The 22,731-nt window shown below is 43.1% G+C and overlaps 2 protein-coding genes across 4 annotated transcripts; one reads left to right on the plus strand and one right to left on the minus strand.

Moving 5' to 3' along the window:
• The first annotated feature begins 2,262 nt into the window (after window positions 1-2,262).
• On the plus strand, window positions 2,263-11,853 carry LOC136450127 (transcriptional corepressor LEUNIG-like). Its single transcript, XM_066450434.1, has 18 exons — window positions 2,263-2,585; window positions 3,644-3,741; window positions 3,856-3,965; window positions 4,838-5,269; window positions 5,380-5,465; window positions 6,013-6,100; window positions 6,205-6,280; window positions 6,432-6,481; window positions 6,877-7,173; window positions 8,261-8,461; window positions 9,022-9,252; window positions 9,351-9,468; window positions 9,860-9,969; window positions 10,044-10,193; window positions 10,274-10,438; window positions 10,538-10,657; window positions 11,123-11,329; window positions 11,443-11,853. Exons 1-18 carry the CDS (start codon window positions 2,554-2,556, stop codon window positions 11,587-11,589), a joined length of 2,718 nt encoding a protein of 905 aa, XP_066306531.1. The 5' UTR covers window positions 2,263-2,553; the 3' UTR covers window positions 11,590-11,853.
• A 2,759-nt stretch (window positions 11,854-14,612) lies between these two features.
• On the minus strand, window positions 14,613-19,152 carry LOC136452447 (uncharacterized). Of its 3 annotated transcripts, XR_010758836.1 has the most exons (7): window positions 18,997-19,151; window positions 18,444-18,537; window positions 18,298-18,365; window positions 18,070-18,212; window positions 16,173-16,386; window positions 15,249-15,509; window positions 14,627-15,158 (listed from the first exon to the last, which is right to left on the minus strand). XR_010758836.1 is itself a non-coding variant. In XM_066453064.1 (6 exons), the coding sequence occupies exons 1-6, from the start codon at window positions 19,003-19,005 to the stop codon at window positions 15,342-15,344; spliced, it is 693 nt and encodes a 230-aa protein (XP_066309161.1). In that variant the 5' UTR covers window positions 19,006-19,152; the 3' UTR covers window positions 14,613-15,341. The 3 variants fall into 3 exon arrangements, 2 of the variants coding, with proteins under 2 accessions (XP_066309161.1, XP_066309160.1); XM_066453064.1 differs by having other exon boundaries at window positions 14,613-15,509; window positions 18,070-18,209; window positions 18,997-19,152; XM_066453063.1 differs by having other exon boundaries at window positions 14,623-15,509.
• Between the last annotated feature and the right edge of the window lie 3,579 nt (window positions 19,153-22,731).

Here is a 22,731-nt window from a genome sequence, read left to right on the forward strand (position 1 = left end):
AAGGAAAAACAAAGTCCTAAACTACTCTAAGTGTCACTCCAACTCCAATCGACACTTAGAACTAGTCATCCTTAACCTTGTCGTCTATCCTTTGAAAACCGAAATGATTTCCATCGTAGGGGCATGACAACTTTGATTGCCCGATTGATCTCCATTACCATGACCTAACTTAATTGCATCTGCAAACCACATGTTAGTTATAGTAATCTTGTATTGTCATTAATCACCGAAACCCAACTAGAGGCCTAGATGTTTTCAAAGGGTTTAAAGTTGTTGCCACCACTGTCCAAGAAGAAAAAAACAACCAGGCAAATTGAAGAAGAGCAGGTACCTATCTCCAACTGAAAGAACTAGAAAAAGAACTAGGCAGGTAAAATGTATTGGCTGTGGTGAGTATGGCCACATAAGTGGTAGCTGGAGGTGTGCACTGACAGGGACAAAGAAAAGGTAAATACTGAATTGTTATCTTATTTCAACAACTAAGCAACAACTGTGGTATTTATTTATAGGAAGAGGACCAAAAAGACAGCACCTAGACTAGGCAGAAAGAAGGCCAAGAAGGACCAGCCACCAACAGACCAAGGAACATCGAGGATAAGAGCAACAATGGCTAGAGAGGCAGCTGCAAAGACAACAAGAGAGGCTGCAGAAACAGCAGATAAGGCTACTGCTGCAGCAGAAGCAGCAGAACAAGCAGAGAGGCATCTTCTAGATGTGCCACCACTGGAGACAATTCCACCATCAAGCCCAAGAACACCGCTAAGCCTTGATTTGCAAATTATAAACCAGATTGAAGACATGCCTGCTGATGGTGCTCCAAGGAAGATGACACCAAAGAGGAAGCAGCTGACATCCAAGGTCAGGAAGAGTCCAGCAAAGAAGACTCCAGCAAAGAAAGGGAAGAAAAAGTGAAACACCTGAACATGTAATGTGTTTTATGTGGCCACAAGACTATGTAATATATGGCCTTAAGCTACTATGATGTAAGTGGCAAAATGACTATGTAATGTGTGGCCTTAAGCTACTGTGATGTAATGTGTGGCCTTAAGCTACCTGTTATGGTTTCTATTAAGTTAGGTGCCACTTGAAACCCTTGTGCTACCTCTGTGAATTATGTTTGGCCTTAAGCAACCTGTTATGTGTGGCCTTAAGCTACCTCTGTGAATTATGTGTCAATTCATCATTTCAGTTTCAGTCATCCATCAGTTTCATTCATCCATCCAGTTTCAGTCATCCATCTGTTTCATTCATCCATCCAGCCAATAAAATTATGGGGACAACATTTTTTAGTTTCATTCATCCATTACTTCATTACAGCATACATCACTACACACCCAAAGACAACACATACAACACAAGCAATGAACATGTTCATCTTTAACATCAGTTTCTCCAGCTTGAGCTCCAATTCCTTCCTCTGCTGCTTGTCACCATCTGGACTCTCCACTGAAGCTTCTTCTTCCACCACCTCTGCCCAGTTCGATGGCTGAACAATAACGATACCGAGATCCTTCAAATGTTGAAAGTACTGCTTCTCGAATCGATAGTACCAACACAACTTGGGGAACTTAAAAAATAACACAATTAGAACCCTAACTGTGCTAATTTAGGAAAATCCAGGAGACCACTCACTCCATTCCTTGCATACTTGAAGTACAGACGGCCATGATTCTCACTGCTCTTCTTGGTCCGCCTTCCACCACTTGAGCAAGATGACAATCCAGGCAAAGGATCAACGGAAACCGCTGAGCTCACCAATGGGATCGAGACCGATCAAGGCAATGCGGGTGCTCGAGCCACCGTGAAGCCTGCTCCTCGCCCGTCCACCTTCAGACGACTCCGAGTAATGCTCCATCGAGAAAGCTGAGAGAGGAAGGAGGGAGAGGAAGGTGGCGGCGTCGTCGGATGGCGGCGGTGGCGGCGAAGGGCTACGGCGAGACTGGGAAGACGAAGAATGAGTAGGGAAATGGGCCGGGCGAGGCGACTGAGTGCGGCCCGCCTGGGTTAGCAGCAGAGGGCAGGGGCAGCCGCGGTCATTTGCCACCCCTTGCTGCCTCGGATCTGACGTGGACTCACGCGCTGTCATGCCATGAGTGTAAATGTGGCATTTTTGTATCTCTTCTCTCTGTTGCGTATTTATTGAAGTGAGATACGAGGAGGTGGCTATTCTTATAAGGATAAAAAGTTGAATCTCCCACTCCTCCCGTCTCCATTCCCCAATTGCCCCTCACCTCCATCACCTTCCCCGTCTCCCTCGTACATTCGACATCCCCTTCCCCCTCCCCTCCCCTCCCGTCCCGTCCGCTACCGCTGCCTCCGCCGCGATTCCAATCTGCCCTCCCCTCCGCCGCCTCCGCCGCTCACCGCCGCGGCCACGCCGCAAGCGTTTTGCCTCGGAATCCTCACTCCGCCTCGCTCGAGCCACACTCCCACCGCCCAGGCGTCCGCCCAGGAGGCGGCGGTGGCCCATCTGAGCAGGCTCTCCTCGTCAGGGCTTGTTGCTTCAGGAGGGAGAGGCTTCCTGGTCGGCGCGCCGTGAGAAGAGCACCAGCCATGTCGCAGACTAACTGGGAAGCGGACAAGATGTGAGGATTTGGTTTACAATTTCACATGACTATTTTTTATGCATATGCACGTGTTTACCGTTTGATTCGCGTTGGCTGGCGTGATTTTGACTTTTTTTTGATGAATTTTCTGTGCTATTATCGCGTTCGTGGGGGGCCGTTGCAGCTGTCTCCAGTATTGTGTGCAAGGTCGTGTTTGGCCGCTGCCGCTAGGGTTTCGCCGCGATAGCTCCTTTTATTCTCATTTCAGCTTTGTTTTTTCTTTCTAACTCGTTAGTTTGTTCTCGAGTAGAGCTGATTTGAGGATTGCCCCAGGTTGTGACAGATTTGCCGATTTTTAGCAGAAATATCTACACTTTAACAGAAGATTATCAATATTTATGGATATTCAGTAGTAGTACTGGTTGAGTTATTAAGCAATCTGGAAGGGAGGAGCTCTATTCGTTTTCTGGGATGTGGGTTCCTCCGCTTTCAGAGGAACCCTTTAGCCTTTTACGAGCGGATGGTAGTGGTGCAGATTCGATTCCGCTTAGACCTTGATAGCCTGGTTTCACAGAAAGTCTTAGGCTCAGTGTTCGACCACTTCATGCTAGGGCAACTATTGCCACTGCAAGATGGAGATAGTACACATAGCGCAGATAGGGAAGGGGCCGGTTTTAGTCCGGGGCTATACTACACCTATGTCTCTAATACGGATAGCAATTTTTTGGAAAGCAGATTTAAGCTAATGATGCATTCTTAATTGAATTAATTGAATTAAAAGGTTATTGTCAGTGAATGGAAATATGATTGGTTCAACACTGATGCCCATGATCATTTTAGCTGATGATTTACTTCCAAGGAGATGCAAAATCAAATAAACAAAACTAGTTATGTCAATCTAGGATAACTGTATTTTTGAAGATATGACAATTTCCCGATTCTGCCTAATACAGTAATAATATATAAGTATGCATTCCTTTTATCTTAATTCTTTATGTTTATTAGCTACCTATTCATGTTCTTCTTGAAACATCATCTTATGATTGATTATTTCCTTCAATCCTCCATTTTGACTATTTGACTACTTCATGAAACAGGCTGGATGTTTACATATATGACTATTTTATGAAGAGAAATTTGCAGGCAACTGCAAAGGCCTTCCAAGCAGAAGGAAAGGTCTCTTCGGATCCAGTTGGTATGCATTTGTCTGCAAGTTGTGTGGAGCTACTTTTTTCTTTGAGTTCCTGTCCTTTTTCTCTGTTGTCTGCCAAGACTATTATTTACTTCCTGAAAACTTGTGTTTTTTCAGCAATTGATGCACCTGGTGGCTTTCTTTTTGAGTGGTGGTCGGTTTTTTGGGATATATTCATAGCAAGAACTAACGAGAAGCATTCAGATGTTGCAGCCTCATATATTGAGGTAAGTATTTGTGCATTTAGTTGTCCTTTTTGTGATAAAATTTTATTTAACGCGTACCGATTGATCTATTTGCTTCTTTTTGTAAGTCCTTCAACAAAGAGTAAATTGTTTTGTGTTTGTAAAGTGCATCTTATGTTTGGATTAGGTTTGTTTGTACCACAGGATCCCCCCCCCCCCCCCCCCCCCCCCCCTTCCAAAAAAAAAAACTAGTAGAATTACTGTTCCTTCTCTTTGAATTTCCTTTATTCCTGATGCTCTAGTATTAATGATTGCAAGGGTACTGTTTGTAAGAAAACCCTGACCTCTGTTCAATATAGGCACATTCCTTTAATCCACTCGCCTCTAGTTTTAGCACTCCATCCAAAAATACTTGTCGCATTTGATTTGCAATCTTCGATGCATATTTTTTTACCACTAATTTATTCTAGAATGCATTCATAAAATCCTTCAAGTTCATGAGATTTTGCGAGTATTTTTCATTGCAACTCTACACATATAACTTACATTTTTCAAACTAAATAACTTTTAAAAAGTTATTAATGTTTGTAGTTTTAAAGTTTGACTATAAAACTTGTCCTAAACATCATGTTTTTATGACCGGAGGGTGTGGCTTTTGCTAATCAACTGTTTGGTGTGTGCCTCAGTTTCTTTGTTGTCCAGCCTGGCTGTTCTACTGTTCATTGCATATGTTTATCTTTATTTTCTTTTGTTATATGTGTTTGGTTTTGCACCTTTTTCTCTCCTAGGGGCATATTGTTACCTAAGGATTGAAATTTATAGATCTTGATCTGTCTTTGCTGCATCAATAGACATGAGTGTTGGCAGGGTTTGCTGTCCTAGCAATACTAACCCAGGTAACCGCAATATTCCAGACTCAGCTCATGAAAGCCAGGGAGCAACAGCAGCAACAGACACCTCAACAGAGGCAGCAGCAGCCACAGCATATACAAATGCAACAAATGCTGTTGCAAAGAGCTGTGCATCAGCAGCAGCAGCAGCAGCAGCAGCAGCAACAGCAGCAGCAGCAGCAGCAGCACCAGCAGCAACAGCAGCAGCAGCAGCAGCAGCAGCAACAGCAACAGCAGCAGCAACAACAACAATCTCAGCAGCAGCTTCAGCAGCAGCATCTGCAACAGCAGCGTAGAGATGGTTCTCATCTTAATGGTTCTGCAAATGGAATTTCTGGAAACAATCCTTTAATGCGACAAAACCAAAGTACTGCAAATGTTATGGCAACAAAAATGTATGAGGAAAGGTTAAAGGTACCTTCCCAGAGAGACTCTTTTGAAGAGGCATCATTGAAGGTACACCATTAGATAATACCTAGGTTCATAGTACCCTTCAGATTACTCCTTACCATATAGTTTCCTTTTTGGTGGGTAAATCTGTTGTAACATGTAAAATCTGGTTGCAGCAAAGATATGGAGAGAATGCTGGGCAACTACTTGATTCAAATGAAGCATCATTGTTGAAAGCAGCTTCAAGTGCACAATCCTCAGGGTACTTGCTGAACCTGTGAATAATGAAAATACTGCAACAGTATTTGTACTGCATGCGATATCACATGGCAGTACCTGATGAGATTCATTAAGGAGAAAATAGCGTGTTAATAAATTGAACGAACTGGGTCTCCCCTCGGTGTTCTTAGAAAATTACCATCTTAATCCACAGTAAACAGAGTGGATTGCACCAGAGCTTACATGGATTATTCAATTGACAAGTTTATGGATATATGGGATGATGTAATCTTTAGTGTTGATAAAATACCTCTTTTTTCGTTGTGTGGTCCGTTTCATGCAACTTATTTAGTCGTTTCTTGTTGAAAGTTTGGATTTTACTTTGCTTTACTGGATTTGGTGCTTGTGCAATTTGGTTCCATTATGGAGACAGTAATGCTTTGTTTCTGAAAACAAATTGTTTTGTTATGTATTGCGCCTCCTAAGCACTTTATTTTTATAAATTATGTACTTTGCTTTGAACAATTTTCTCATAGCTTTGCCTTGAACAATTTTCTCATTGGTTGTACCTTATATTTTCTGTATTATAGGCAAATTTTGCATGGAACTGTTGGTGGTTTGTCAGGCACTCTGCAACAAGTTCAGGCCAGGAGCCCCCAACTTCCTGGGCCTGCTCAGGTTAGTCTTCTTGGTACCCGGTTTGTCTTGTTTGATCATAGTGTCCTCCACACTTGGAGAGAAAAGTGAACTATTGTTCCTTATTGTATTCATATTATTAGCAGGGTATCAAGACAGAGATTAATCCCATTCTGACTCCCAGAGCGGCAGGCCCAGAAGGGTCATTTATAGGTGTCCAAGGTATTCCCTGGAATTACTGTCTGAACTGTCAACTATTTCTGGTTTCAACTTTAATAGTTCTCTGAGCCTTGCAGTAAAAAATTGTGCTGGGCATATTGAAGCTTGTCACATAATAGTCTTTCTGTGGCTAATCTGTGTTTGACCTTAACAGGATCTAATCAAGCTGGGAACAATTTGACTCTGAAAGGATGGCCACTCACGGTAATGTTTACTTTACGGTGAAATGTATACTGCTCTTGTATTTCTTCTGCTCTTGTATTTCTTCATCACCTTGCACGCAGGGTACAAAATATGTTCCTGTTGAAAACTCAGACCTAAGTGCTTTCTGTTTAAACTGTCTGGCTTGAATTTTCATTAAACCTGAACTTTCGAAATATAGTAGCTTGTTTCAGGTGGTCTGTTAAGGCAACCTCCTCTTATTCTCTTCTGAGATAAGGGGGTTGTGTTGTATGGGACCGTTTCTTTCTCTTGTTAATATGAAGATATACACAGATCTCCTTTGTGTTTGAGAAAAAAAATAGTAGCTAATGGCACTTTTGATTGGGATTTTGCTACCAGACACTATCGTTTGACCACTTTGTGTTTTGTTTTTACAGGGACTTGAGCAACTTAGGTCAGGAATTCTCCAGCAGAAGTCATTTATACAGAATCAACAGCAGTTGCACCAGCAAATCCAGATGCTGACTCCACAGCAGCAGCAGCAGCTTATGCTGCAGGCTCAGCAAAATATGTCTTCACCAACATCTAGTGATGTTGACAACAGAAGATTGAGGATGATGCTAAATAGAAATGCTGTTCTTGGCCGGGATGGGCAGACAAACAGTGGTAGTGATATTATTCCAAATATTGGCTCTCCTAGTCAAAGTGGTGGAGATATAGATATGCTTATAAAGGTATATCTTTTTTAATTCTGCCTTTTGGCTCTTCATTTTCTCCAAGTGGTGGCAAGCCTTTTTACTATTAGGCAGAGTTATATGACAGTTGACGGTAAATACTTGTCATGCCTTCTTGGCTTCTTACCTTGTGATACATACAAGCAAACTTGTAGGATGGATCATGGGTCCCTTGCTTAAGATGGCACTTTGTACCAATCTGATCAAAATGAACATTGTGGAATTCCTTTCAGTATGAACAAAATTAACATATTGCATACTATTTTTACTCCCATCCCGAAATATAAGCCGTGATTTGACGCTATGTGGCCTTCGAGATTATGCTTTGACTGTTAATTCTTCTTATAATATATTTGTGGCAACACAACTTTGATCGTTAGAGAGTACTTCTAAATACAAATTTAATGTAACCACTTTTGTAGCAAGCTTTTCATACGATTAAACAAATTGTTGGTAAAAAATAACAAAGTGTGACTATTGAAATATGCGAGTGCCTTATTTTGGGATGAAGTATATAATTTAAAATTGTTAGAACTGTAATTGGTATGTTACTACTTGCAGCATTATTTTCTTACTCGTCTTCTAAATTTCATTTCCAAATCTTACTTTCTAGAACCGAGTTGAATATAGTTGACCTTGATGTATTTTGTACTAAATCTGTGTCTTAGTTTCTTCAATGTACAAAATGGAGCGTTAGTTATTTAATTTGTCGTCTAAGTGTATTTATTTTTTTAAGATATTTAAATTTTTATGTATTTATTTGCCATTATGCAAATGTTAAAAATATCAAAGTTTCCTTTGACATAACAAGGCAATGGTCGTTTTTTAAAATTCCAGTGAAACGATCCTGTGCTTTTGTCGTTGAGTCTACAATTTTATCTCCTTCTAAATTTAGCTTATTCTCATTGTATGTGCTTGCTTCCCTTGTGATTTTGCATATACGTGACCAATGCTTGAATTGCTGTTATATGCAATTTCTGAAGCTGCAACATCCATACGTATCCTCCTTGCATGAATACACTCCTTCAGATTAGTTTTCTAGCTCTTTTCTGGTGTCATGTTCTTATACAGATTTTCTGTGTAGTAGAAGAAACTTGCTCAGCAGCAGCAACTGTCACAACATCAAAGCAATAGCCAACAGCTCCCACAGCAACATCAGCTTCAGCAACCTGCTGTCTCTAGCCAGCAATCTCAAAGTTCAAATCAACATCTTCAACAAGAAAAAACAGGAATTGGGAGTATGCCTGTTGATGGGGGCATACCAAACTCATTTGGGGGAGCTGAACAGGTATGTGTCAGTTGAGTTGTATACCTGCGATGCCTTCTATATTCCATTTTGTATGGATGTTCAAACCTAACATTCTACTATACTATTTACAACATGCATATTATCTGGACTAGTTGATTGTTTTTTTTTTGTTTTGGAAATGTACCTACTATGCATCTGTCCTGGACTCATGGCTTATCAAATATACTTTTCCTTGAAAAAAAAGTCAAATACGACGAAGCTCATCTCATATTGCTTTTGGTTTGAAATTGCACATGAGCTTAAGTTCCCTCTGTGTTAAATGATCATGTGTACACCTTTATGATAAACTCTCTGATGCATCCACTTTGTAGAGCTCTTGACCTGATTACCTATCTCCGTTTTATATTCATCTGGTGTTCCAACAACACATTGTTGTCTTCTGTTCTTTGTACTGCAATTGATTTGTCCTATTCATTGGAATTATATTGCTTGTTGACGAGAGACCGTATCCCTCACTGTTACAACATTCATCTTAGAACTTAGAAGCACTTCCCACTGCTTTAGATTGGCAAAATGAACTTGTACTGTTTCTGGTTCAGACAGCGAAAAAGAGAAAGAAGCCAGGCTCATCCTCTGGTAGGGCTAATAGTTCAGGCACAGCCAATACTGCTGGTCCCTCTCCAAGTTCTGCACCCTCGACACCATCCACTCATACACCAGGAGATGCAATGTCTGTGCCACAGCTGCAGCAGAATGGCAGTTCAGCTAAACCCATGGTAATGTTTGGCTCTGATGGAACTGGGAGCTTGACATCTCCAGCAAACCCATTGGTATGCACATATATTTGTGTGCTATGAGATACATATCTTTTTTTGTTTAGTCAAATGTGCTTATGATGGTATCATAACAGGAACCTTTTTCTTTCCAGGATGATGTGGACCGTTTGCTGGAAGATGGTTCATTGGATGATAATGTTGAATCTTTTCTATCACAAGATGACATGGATCCTAGGGATAACTTGGGGCGATGCATGGATGCTAGTAAAGGTGTGGTTTTGTTTCCTTGTGGTACCTGTTTTAACTTGTCCTTGTGAGAGCATGTTTTTATCCATGACATAGATATTTTGTTTTATGCCTTCTGTAAATGAAGCAATATTAACTTTCTTTTTAAGAAAAAATATCTTGTTTTTTTTTGCTCAGAGAAATGTTTGTCATTCATCTGCTCACTTGTTAGATAAGAAATATTTCCTTATCAGATTACTATTCCTAATATTTACTGTATTATTATCTTTGCTGTTTGTAATTTTACATAATTATTTCAAAGGATGTTAAAACTTGTCTTGGCTGTATAAAGGCAAAATGTAAGAAAGCATATTTTTGTTTCATTGTATTATTTTTGTTTGTGTTCAATGCATAGCTGAAGAGTTGTTTGTTCTAGGGTTTGGTTTTTCTGAGATTGCCAAAGCACGTGCAAGCGCAAACAAAGTTGTCTGTTGCCACTTCTCAGCTGATGGTAAACTGCTTGCTACTGGTGGTCATGATAAAAAGGTGTGGTCACTGACATAACTATCATTTCAAAAGTTTTAGAGAAAGCTTAAATTACTTACCTGTTCTTTGTTCAGGTTACTTTGTGGTGTACAGATTCTCTGAAGCCTAAATCTTATCTGGAAGAGCACTCGTTTCTTATCACTGATGTTAGATTTAGCCCAAGCATGTCGCGCCTTGCTACATCCTCCTTTGACAAAACTGTGCGGGTTTGGGATGCAGATAACGTATGCCCCTCATTAGTTTCCTGGCAATATTGCGTCCCACAGCTCAGAACACTAATGTCTAATTGTTTCTTTATGTGCAGACCGACTATTCACTCCGAACTTTCACGGGCCATTCAGCATCTGTTATGTCACTTGATTTTCATCCAAATAAAGAGGATATGATATGCTCCTGTGATAGTGATGGGGAAGTGCGCAGCTGGAGCATAAATAATGGTAGCTGTTTGACATGTGTTAAGGTGTTTAAGGTACGATGTTATTTTTTATATTTCATGGGGTCATCTGCTTAATCATTAAGATTTTCTCTGATCATGATTTTGTTCCTCAATCATATTTTGTCATCCTAGGGAGGTGCTACTCAGATGAGATTTCAACCTCGTAAGGGAAAGTATCTAGCAGCTGCCTCAGAGAAAGTTATCTACATACTTGATGGGGAGACACAACATGCTTGTAGAAGTCCCTTGCAGGTTGGTTACCAACGATCACTGGCTAACGTCTGCCAAGGATCCATTTGCTACTCACTATAATTATATAGTTACATGCAACTTATGACGTGCACAATTAGCTTCTTTTGTACTCCGCCCGTTCCAAATTGTAAGTCGTTTTAGCTTTTCTAGATACATAGTTTTTACAATGTATCCAGACATAGCGAATATCTAGATGCATAGCAAAATCTATTTACCTAGAAAAGCCTACTGTGATGGCCATTCTTGATTCTGGCACATGGTGTTGAAACAAGAATAGGTTCATTAAAATTTCTCGAGTTCCACTAGCTTGGTGCACTAAGCTTTTAGCCATGCTAGTTTTATGATGCTGAATTTCATTTGATTTAGGTTTTTGAAAAAAAATCATTTGATTTAAAATGGGATCTGTTTTGCATTTGGCAACAAAACTGAGTATCTAACTGTAAAGGTTTGTTCTCAAATGTGTAGGGGCACGGTAAGAATATTCAATCGCTTTGTTGGGATTCTGCTGGTGAATATCTGGCTTCTGTCAGTGAAGACTCGGTCAGAATATGGTCATTCAGCTCTGGACGTGATGGTGAATTTGTGCACGAATTGAATCTCAGCGGAAATAAATTCCACTCGTGTGTTTTCCACCCAACTTATCAATCATTGCTAGTGATTGGATGTTATGAGGTAAGTTTCTCAAGTTTTGTGTAACCCAGTTAATTGTTTTGGGAGTATAATCATAGTCCTTTTTCAGGGAGATGCATTTAACTTTTCTTTTGTTTTATGTTATGTTTATGCAGTCTTTGGAACTTTGGGACATAAGGGAGAAGAACACCATGACCTTCAACAATGCGCATGAGGGTTTGGTTGCAGCCCTGGCAGCATCCAGTGCAACAGGGAAGGTTGCCTCTGTAAGCCATGATAGGACTCTCAAGCTCTGGAAATGACTTGTATAATAGCGGCCGATGTTGGACTTTTACATTCTGGCTGTTAGCTGATAGAGAGACGATTTTCTGCCAAAAACGACCACATGACGAAAAGGTAGCTGACAAGATACTGAGCCGCGTGGGCTCAAGAACTAACGGTGTTTTGTTTTGTGGTCGTTGCTGTATGCTGTTCAATATGCTACTGAAGCTTGTAACTTGTAACTCCTAATAGAAACGTTGGTTAATTTTAATGACTTAAAGTCTACCTTGGACAAGTTGCAAATATTTATTCCCTAAAAAAATTCTGCATTTTGTTTTTTACCGTGTATTTTAACGTCATCGAGCCTGTTTGGAAGCCTAGTTTTAATGCCTGTAAAATTTTACATGGACTCGAATTGTCTGGATTGGGAAGACGACCAACACAGGGGAAGCGATCCGACGCGTCTCCATTGAGCACTACTGGTTCCGTGTCCCAAATTTGCAGGTACTCAACTAGAAACTACAACGTCAACCTTCGTGTCTCGTCCCTAACCTGGTGAAGGCCATCCCCAATATGCCAACTAGAATATTGTTAACGCCGAATTAGATCACACACTAGCTAGGGCTAGATCGCGGTCGTTACGGATCGAAGAACGCAGCAAGGATCGCACTTACGTGGTGAAGAATGGAGAGGTTTTACGTGCAAACCATCCATGATAACCAATCACATTTACGTAACGAAGAACGACTATATTTTAGGCAAACTAGCAAAAGAGTCGCCGGAGCTTTTGCCCAGAAGGGACCTCGTTGAGGCAAAGAGAGGGTATGCGTTGTATTTTGACGATTAAGTGTTGGATATCTCAATCGGCCATGTACCCCGTATTTTATAGAGTAAGTGGTCTTATCCGTTGAAAAATCAATGTGATATTATTACTATATCGCTTTATAGAGTTTTTCTTAGATTGGGCCAAAGCTAATCACGGGTCTCTTAAAATTGGCCTAGACCTAATATGAGTGTCAATAGATATGGCTCTGTCATGTCACACAGGAATAAATCTAACTTGATATAAAAAGAAGTAAAAAAGTAGTAGCTAGTATGGTGGTAGTAGTATCTGATGCTTACTTTTTCTTCACCCGGCCATGTATAGCATTGCTACCTCATCAGTGGTTTAGAAACACAACTGTATACTTGTATTGGGCATTGCCTAATAATATGGTGTGCATGGGCATGGCAAGAGTAGGACGATCGTATGGGCGAGGTAGGATGAAAATGGATGGAAGCATGTGGAGAACACCCTCTGTTTCTGTTACTGTGTATTTTTCTACCGGTTGCGAGAGCGGAAGTAGGAAAGCCAGTAGCAGAAATGTGGGTGGGATAAATACGAACGAAAATAAAATAGCAACGTTTGGTAACCGGGAATTGAAGCCGGCATATCACCTCACATATTTAGTGCAAACATTCAGCACGCACATTCCATGACCCACGTATTGTTGTATTGTGCATGCTCAACTGATGCGTACTGTGCTTGTGTGAGTGCTGTCTATTGACCTGCATGCAGCACAAGGAACATGTTCATGCTTTCTGCCTTCACGCAACCAGTGGTAAGGCTGTTGCTTGATGCATGGTGCCATGGTGGTGCGTGGTTGCCTGCAGTCCTGCACACCACACAAACACATCATCAATAGCATCTACAGCACATTGACACGCACACGCAAACAACGGTCTCCAGCATCAATAAGGGCACTCTTAAGAATATTCAGCTAGATGAACAGTATTTCTTTTCAGATGAACCAAACTTTCACAGAAATTTCGTGTGATCAACAATGTATAGTAAGAAAATGTCAAGTTTGGGCCTACTTGATGGGATACCAAAATTTGTCATGCCAAAGGCTCATTGCTAAACACATAGGCAAAAATATTTGTCATAGATTTGCCATGTCAATTGTGAGATATTAGTAAATTTGGGTAGCAAAATAAATGGCTTTCAAAATTTTGGCTTGTCTAAGTTTTGCAACTAAATTTGATGATCAACCAATCAGCCCATGATAAATAATAATATATGCCTAATATATATTATAGATCAATATCGACACTTTTTTTTATCAGACTTTTCAGCTTCTGAAGTTCCCATAATGCCATTCCGCAAAAAAAAAGGTTCCCATAATACCAGCACCATGATTGTTTCTGGCAATATTAGTTTCGGGACGACTAGTGCCCGGACGTCCGGATGCAGCTCTCACAACCACGCCCGACGCATGCAACTCCCTTCGCCCCGCGCCAAATCTTGCTCTGAAGCACACTAGGCCCGCAGCACCCATCCCGCACCTGCACGTGAACCACGTCGGCACCTCGGCAGCAGCACCAGGCAGCTGCGGCAGGCCCCTATTCACCAGCCACCAGCGCTCACTTTTGCAATATATGTCTCACTTGAAAACAAACAGTTGAAACATGCGTGGGTAGCTATATCAACATATGCAACATGTAGATGGAACACTTAAAACATACTTCTGAAATAATTGAAACAGTTTAAACATATGCTTGAAACATGCGTATATTGTCATTGAAACATATGAAATATTCAGATCTATTTTTGCAACGTCCAGATGAAACACTTGAAACACGGTGTCGCCAGCGGCCATGGCCCACCTGGTGGGGGACTACGGCAATCAGCAAACTCAGGTTTAAGGGGATGTCGAGAGCAATGGCCGGCGACCTCCTCCTGGTGGCGCCGGGGTGGTGGTGGCGTGATGCATGCCATGGCCGCGACGAGCGAGGTGAATGGGTCGCGGCAGTGGACGCCCCGCGCGGCGCGAGATTGGGGCGGGCGCGCCGTGGGATGGGGCGCGACGGCAAGGCAAAGTAGACGTGCGGACAGCACATCGCGACCACTGCAGGCGGATGGCATAGTGGAAGCGGACACTGCGGGCAGACGACACAGTGAAAGCGGTAGCGGTCACAAGTGGGGAAAATGTTCGGGAGTGGCCCAATCGATGCGCAGGCCCAGGAACGGGGCGTCTGGATGGACAGGCCCGGACGGACGTCCTCGTCGGAGCATTACCGTATCAGTTTCGATTTCATTTCCATGAAAAATGTAAAGAGAGCAATTTAAGCTTGTTCCAACCGTTTTCATCCCTAGCGCTGACTGACTGGTAACTCTGCCGCGCCCAGTCTCCTCTCAGGTCACAGCTGACGGCTAGTTGCAACTTGCAAAACTTGACATCAGCGTAAGCGCATCATAAGCCTTACACACTCCAACAGCACGCTGCACGCACCACTGCACCACCACCACCAGCAGGTCACCGATGCCAAACCCTCCCACTCCGATTCCGGCATGCAGCCTTCCACAAACGAGGGTGCTCTGGCATTTCTGCAGATGGCTCTTGCCAACCAAACCCACATGTGCAGCTGCAGTATATCTCGAGGGTTTCAGGCAGTTCTTACGACATCACACAATACCCAATCAAAGAACAGAACGACGGGAACCTGCAGTTCTTGATACTGCACACGAATTACCTCATATGTCTTTGCTATATAGACAAATAAGCCTTTGGAAGCAAAAGAAGATAGCAAAAGGGCTGAGTTTGTCTAAAACTGCATATATCAAGATGACCTCACATGTCTTTGCTATATAGACAAACAAGCCTTTGGAAGCAAAAGAAGATAGCAAAACGGCTGAGTTTGTCTAAAACTGCAAGATGACCTCACATGTCTTTGCTATATAGACTCTAGACAAATAAGCCTTTGGAAGCAAAAGGGCTGACTTTATGTAAAACTGCATATATCGAGGATGGCCTCAACTCCGCTTACGGCGCACCTCAATCATGTCTTCATCCTCAAGATCAAGGTCCTGAGGTGTAGATGATGGGTTAATCTTCTCTCCATCAAATACAAAATACAAATCAGATGGGTTAAGCTTTGCCTTCTTGGCGTACACCTTGAGAAGCTTGTCAAACTTCTCGTCCTGTAACAGTTATATAATAAACACGAGATTAGCTTAGGTCTTCATGTCAACTAGAAGTCAAATATAACAACATTTGCAGAAAAAAAAATCATACTCTTTCACTTTGCACTATTCTAATTTCTAATGCGGAAAATAATAATCAGGCCCATACACGTTTTGCACTACTCTTGGAGTCAAGCTTCAGAAACCCAAGGAGAAGTAGGCTCATAACTACTACATTAGTTCGATGAAATTGAATGAACATTAATTAAAATCCAGAGTAGATCAAACTATGTGACAATACATTGGAGAGCCTGAATTATTGAACCAAAGTTGCATATGCCCCTGTAATTAGTATTCAAAGTTATATACTCCCCCCCATCCCAAAAAGAATGTTTACAAGTCAATTTATCTTTACTTTGACCGGTTATATACAAAAAACAAAAAACTAATATTTATGATCCGTAATAAGTATCATTAGGTATATAATAAAATATATTTTCATAATATACCTCGTTGATGTACAAATATTGGTACTATTTTCTATAAATGTGATCAAATTTAAGAAAGTTTGACTTAATCCAAACCTAGGATTGACATTCTTTTTTTGGGAGGGAGGGAGTATATATGGGCTGAATTAATAACAGTAGCAATGCTAGCCCATGCCAAAAAGATTAATATAACCTTGTATACACGCATCTGTTGATGCCCATCCTTGTCCTGAATTGATATGACAATCTTTTCCCTTGCTTTCTCAACTGGAGGTTCAGACTCCTCATCTAGAATTATTTGTTCAGGTGGTTCCTTGGGGCCAACTTCTTCCTTGGTGATTGCATCCATCTTTTGCAATATATCCTGAGCTGATTCGGCAAATTTTGCCCACTCCTGTTTCTTCAACCTGCATTTTGTGCAAATTAGGTAATGGTTAAGTTGGCAGCAACAGCAATATTCTGATGCCAAATCTATGAACATGAAAACAGGTATGATTAGAATGCCAAAGCATGTTTAAAAGACACATTATACACAAGCATCCATTTGAATTGAACATCAGTGTTCTCTATAGGCTGATTCTTACTAATACTTCATTGAGCAGTTTACCAATCTATCCAATGGGTGATGTACACATTAAACAAAGTCATTCACCAACTAATGGACACCATCAGAGCAAAGTTTTTCTGCCAGGGTGCAGACGATAAGTTTAAATACCATATGATGAAATGGGAGAACCTATACCTCCCCAAGGACTTTGGGGGGTATGGGGATCATGGATACAAGATCAATAAATAAGGCTTTATTGGCCAAATGGGCATGGAGAATGCTCAGAGCCAACAAAGATGCTCTTTGCTATAACCTATTGAAAAAAGAAATACTTGAAGAATAAGTCTTTTTTTTTCGGGGGAGGGGGGGTATTCTAAGAACCAGGGGAATTCTGAAATGGGACTGCAGGGATGAAATGAATCATGGGAAAAAATACTCTCTTTTGGGAGGATGATTGGGCAGGTGGCATACCTATGAAACTAGAATTTCCATCTCTCTACAATATTTGTGAAGACAAATCATGTTTGGTCAATGATTACTGGGAAGGTGATGGCTGGAATGTACGTTTCAGAAGAGGAGTTGGAGGAATGAAACGAATGGATGGGAGAGATTAATGGATCAGTTGGATAACTTTGAGCTTAATGAAGGAGAGGATAAGTTCCAGAGAAGTCAGGTTAGTATAGCACAAGATCTATGTACCGAAAGTTGACTTTCAGAGGGGTGTTAACAGGAGAATGGTTAAGATGTGGAAAAATAAAATGCCAACAAAGGTAAGGGTGTTTATGTGGTTAGTAATACAAGATAGAATACAAACAGAAATGAATCTCAAGAAAAAAAGGGGAAAGGTAACAAAAACTGCTTTCTATGTGGGGTGAGTCAAAACCTGTAATCATATTTCATTGCCATGTGGCAAAAGTAATTTGGGCATGCTTTAAAGAAGCGCTGGGCTGGGATAGATCCGCAGGAAGCATTCAAGATGTGTTCAAAAACTGGATACCCTTGGAATGCAAGGATTATCACATAAAGTTGTTTATATTTTAGGGTATTCTTTGGGGTCTTTGGCATGTGACAAACGAAATGGGGATTGAACTCTAAATGGGGATTGAACCCTTTTTAGAAGAAAACTGGAACTAGTTTCATATTTGTATGGTTTATTAAAATAAATTAGTTATGAATTTCTAGAATCCAAACCAGATTTTTATTATTATTAGAAAATAGAAAACCACCTTAAAACCAACCAGAGGACCAAATTTGTCAGGTTTCAACAGTTGGAGGGTGTGTCACCCGGTTTCATAGTTCAAGGTTGAAAATCAGACTACCGCGCAAGTTTGAGGGTGAAAAATAAACTTTACCCTAAAAGTAAAAGGCATTCTGAGCAAATTTTCATTCAATACTCTAAAACTCATTCTGAGTAAAACGTATTCTCTGCAATTCTTTCCATGGTTTGGAAGAATGCTGATGGAAAAAAAACATCATCATCTTCCCCTTGAAATGCATTCTCATAGACAGGACAAGTATAGAGAAAGTATTACTGATACTGTACCTCAGTTCCCGAAACGTACTATCCTCCTCGGCCGGTGCCCTGAATGCGGCCTTGGGCGGCGGGGGCTGCAACCAATCCTCGTCGTCGAGGACCACCACCTTGGGGGCGGCAGCCTCCTCATCTGGCTTACCCTCCAACTCCTCCTAATGAACACGGACCAGTAACAGCACATCAACACTCGAGAACAAAACAAGTCCCCAAATCGGAACCAAACTCGGGCGCACTCACTGTGGTGGCGTGGACCTTGGGGCGCTTGTTGCAGTGCTTGAAGATGTCGGCCGCCTCCAGGTCGCTGTCTGCACATCGAAACCGGCAAATCCTAAGCTACTCGCCCAAAGGAAACTCAAGTCCACTGAGAGCGACGCGATGCGTACCGTCGAAGGAGAAGGTCATCCTGGGCTGCACTCGCTTGTAGTCGAAGAGCGGCTCCAGGTCCTCGCCGCCTGCTGCCGAATCCACCTCTCCTGCCTGCACCAACCGTACGGTTACCGTCCGTTAACTCGTAATCAGATCGAGTCCAGGAAGCCAATCATGAATTTCTCGAGCGATGCAGAGGAATCAGGGGCTGTTCCCCATGCCCTCGCCCCCGCGCAGCCGGATCCGCTGCCGTCTCCCGTTGCCGCGCTAATTCATCGAGTCGCGATGCCCCCGCCCCGCGCCCGCCACCTCCGCCGGGCGGATTGAGATCCTCTGCAGTCGATTCACCTCTGCCGCCGATGACCCCCTCTAGCCCAACCGGATTCCAGTCCCAAACCCGCCTCCCCCAGCCTCGCCAGACAACCCACCTCCCCAAGCTTACATGCCGGGCAATCCGCCTTCGTAACCTCGTCAGACAACCCGTCTCCCTAACCTCGCCGGAGATGATCGACGGAGACGGAGAAGAGGAGACAGTAGAAGAAAAATCGAGGATCGAAGGGGTCGACGTACCGTGGTCATCGCGCCAGGCGATTTGGGGAATCGATGTGGGGGAGGTTCGCTCTCGCTCTTCGCCTCTTCGGCTTTTTGCTATGTTGATTTGAGTTTTGGAGGGAGGCGGAGGGAAGAGACGCGGCGCTCGTTGCCCTGAGAATTTCTGGATGGGATTTGAAATGGGACAATTATGCGTTGGACATCCAAAGTGTTGCTGGCGGATATTCACTTTGAAGTGCGTTGGACATCCAAAGTGTTGCCGGCTGATATTCACTTTGAAGCATTTTATGAGAAGACAGATCACAGGACACCGCGGACCGGTTGCAGCCGGTTGAGAAGAGAGAACAACGGTGAAATGACATTCTTACCCTGCCGCTTTCTTCTTCTTCTCTTTCTTTTTTTTTTCCTGTTTCCATCCAAACCAGAAGTCAGCCTCGTACCCGACAGGAGAAAAACCCAGAAGTCAGTCGTACGTGCCTGATCTTCAACGGGGCTCGCGCCAGCCATAGGGCGGATTCGGCCGGCCGGCGAGGACGACACCACACCACAGCTTCGTTCGGGAATTGGAACGGACCGGCCGGCGATGCAGCAACACACGGAGGCCGCGAATAAATTCACCCACTTCAGGACGAAGCTGCGCCGAATCAAGCCACAGTCTATTCGCATGCTCGTATACAATCGTGGATTATAAGCTGAAACAATATTTTTCTCTCACATCAAACCAGCCAGCAGTAAATAATCCATGATCGTTTACGACGAAACGAACAGGCTGCCAGTCGGTCAGCAGGCCACGCAGGCGCCGCCACTCCCGAGACCGGCTGGCCGCACGGCAAGGTCGACCCGGTGGCCGACGTGGAGACGCCAGGTCCATGGAGGCACGAGCAGATGGCGCGCGACCTGCGACCTGCGGGCGAGCGCAAGCGGACAACGGCGACCTAAGAGCGAACGCGAGCGGACAGCGGCGACCTGAGAGCGAGCGTGAGCGGATGCACGGTCGCAGGCACGAGTGATGGCTCGGCGGAGCGGACAGAGCAGGCGAGCGCAAGTGGCGTGAGCGATGCGGGCACGACTCGGCGACGCCGTGGCGCCGCCGCGGAGTGGACGCGATGAAAGCTCTAGTTTGGTTTTAGTAAATTGATGAAACCCTAAGTGCTAACCTAGTTTATCAAAGTAATTATGAGATAGGTAGCATTACTCTAAGTGATTAAGCAAATGAAGATCATGACATGATGATGGTGATGATCACATGCTTGGACTTGAAAAATAAGAAAGAAAAACAAAAAGCTAAAGGCAAAGGTGAAACTTGCTAGGAGCTTTTTTGTTTGGGTGATCGAGACACTTAGTGAGTGTGATTACATTTAGAATCGATAGCTGTACTATTAAGAGGGGTGAAACTCGTATCGAAATGCGATTATCAAAGTGCCACTAGATCCTCTAACTCATTGCATATGCATTTAGAATCTAGTAGAGTGCTAACACCCTTGAAAACATTTGTGAAAAATATGCTAACACATGTGCACAAGGTGATACACTTGGTGGTTGGCACATTTGAGCAAGGGTAAAGAAGATAGAGTTGAAAAGAAGTTGACTACGCTGGTCACAGGGTGACCGGACGTGTCCGACATGAGGACTGGACGCATCCGGTATCTTCCCGACGTGACCGGACACGTCTGATATCCATACCAGACATGTCCGGTATTCTGGCCAGGCGCGGCAGAGTTGACGAAGTGACCAGACTCTAGGTCGTAGCAGTGATCGGACACTGAGCAATCACTATTTAGCGTCCGGTCGAGGTGACGTGGGCGCGGGTGGACACGTTCGGTCGAAGTAGAGCGGCTCTGGGAGCTCTCTGGACTCGACCGGACATGTCCGGTGTGTACCAGCAAGGCTTGGGGTTTCAGCGCTATAATTGATCGGACGTTGGGAGCGTCTGGTCGGCCCAGAGCGGCTCTAGGAGCTCTCTAGACTCGACCGAACGCTGAGTCTCCCGCATCCGGTCATTTTCTAACGGTGTGTCTGATCACTAGTATTACTGTGCACAGAGATAGCCGTTGGATGCGAATGTCTAAACAATTTGAATGGGACACGTGGCGGTAAGGCTATGACTAGACGCAGCGACTGGACCCGTCCGGTGCACACGACCGGTGCGTCTAGTGCACATGACCTACGTGTCCGGTCGTCCCATAGTCAGCCCAATAATTGAGTCAACGACTCTATTGTTTGGGGGTGTCTATAAATATCGTTTGGCCGGCTCTAGCTCACTCTCTTGGCCATTTTGTATTGATATAGCAACCTTGTGAGCTTAGCCAAAGCCCTCCCACTCATCTCCATCATTGCTTCATCATCTTTGTGAGATTGGGGGTAAGTCCAAGTGCATTTCTTGAGTGTTTGTATCTAGAGGCACTTTGTGTCGGTGTTTTGCTGCAGGGTTCGCTTGGTGGTTGCCGCCACCTAGATGGATTGGAGCCACGAGGATTGTCGAGCGGAGGTTGGTGATTGTCTTCAGCTTCGATTGTGGTGATTGTGAGGGGTTATTGACCTTTCCCCGATGGAGAGCCAAAAGATACTCTAGTAAATTACTCGTATCTTGTGTGATCCTCATCTTGTGTTGGTTGTGCGGCACCCTATTGAGGGTTTGGCATGTGATGCTAATTAGCGCATGAACCTCCAAGTGAGTGAATCACCACAACGAGGACTAGCTTGCTGGTAAGCAAGTGAACCTCGGTAAAAAATCATTGTATCAACATTTGATTCCGAGGTAATTGGTATTCATTCTTGTGATTGATTGGTTCATTCCTTGACTTGACGGTATAACCATCTTGCTCTCTCTCTCTCTCTCTCTTTACAATACCGCAAACTAGTTGTCAAGCTCTTTAGTGTAGCTAGTCATGAAAGTTTGTTAGTTTGGTTAGTGTGGCTCTTTAGTTAGGATTTGAGAGCATACTAACTTAGTATAGTGACATAGTCATTGTGTGGATAGAGACTATAGAAACTAGAATTGTGATAGGTGGCTTGTATTTTTAGTAGGCTAGCGCAACACTCGCTTCGCCTCATATTTATCTAACCAGTTTATTAAGTGTTGTTGTAGAAATTTTAATAGGCTACCCCCTCTAGCCATTAGGACCTTTCAAGTGGTATCGGAGTCGAGGTCACCGTGATTTGAGGCTTAACAACCTTCGGTGTCAAAATGGCTTAAATCAATAACACCAAGAAGCCACCCTAATTTGATGGCACAAATTATCCGTATTGGAAGTCAAAGATGACCACACATATCAAGTCAATTAATAGAAGGGTGTAGAAGGTGATAGAAACCAAAATTGAGTTTGACAATCCGGAGAATCCCACCGTGGCCGAAGAAGTGCTTCTCCAAAACAATGACATTGCTCTAAGTGACATTCATGATGCAATTAATGAGAGAACATTTGAACAAATCAAGAACATTAAGATGGCTCATGAGGCTTGGAAGAACTTGAAAGAATCATTTGAGGGCACCAAGATAATGAAGGGTGCAAAGGCATACATTCTCAAGGAGAAATTTGCTAGCTTCAAGATGAAGGAAGATAAGAGTATGCCGGACATGTTCCATCGGATGAAAGTGCTTGTCAATGATCTCAAAGCACTTGGTGATAAGGTGGAGGACAAGGATTTCTCTCATAAGTTCTTAAAATGCTTACCCGCAAGATTTGGCATGTTGGTCACCTTGCTAGTGAGGACCGGTTTGGACACAATGATACCAAACCAAATCTTGGGAGA

Source organism: Miscanthus floridulus, chromosome 5 (assembly GCF_019320115.1).
Source record: "Miscanthus floridulus cultivar M001 chromosome 5, ASM1932011v1, whole genome shotgun sequence".
In the NCBI taxonomy this organism is placed as follows: domain Eukaryota; kingdom Viridiplantae; phylum Streptophyta; class Magnoliopsida; order Poales; family Poaceae; genus Miscanthus; species Miscanthus floridulus.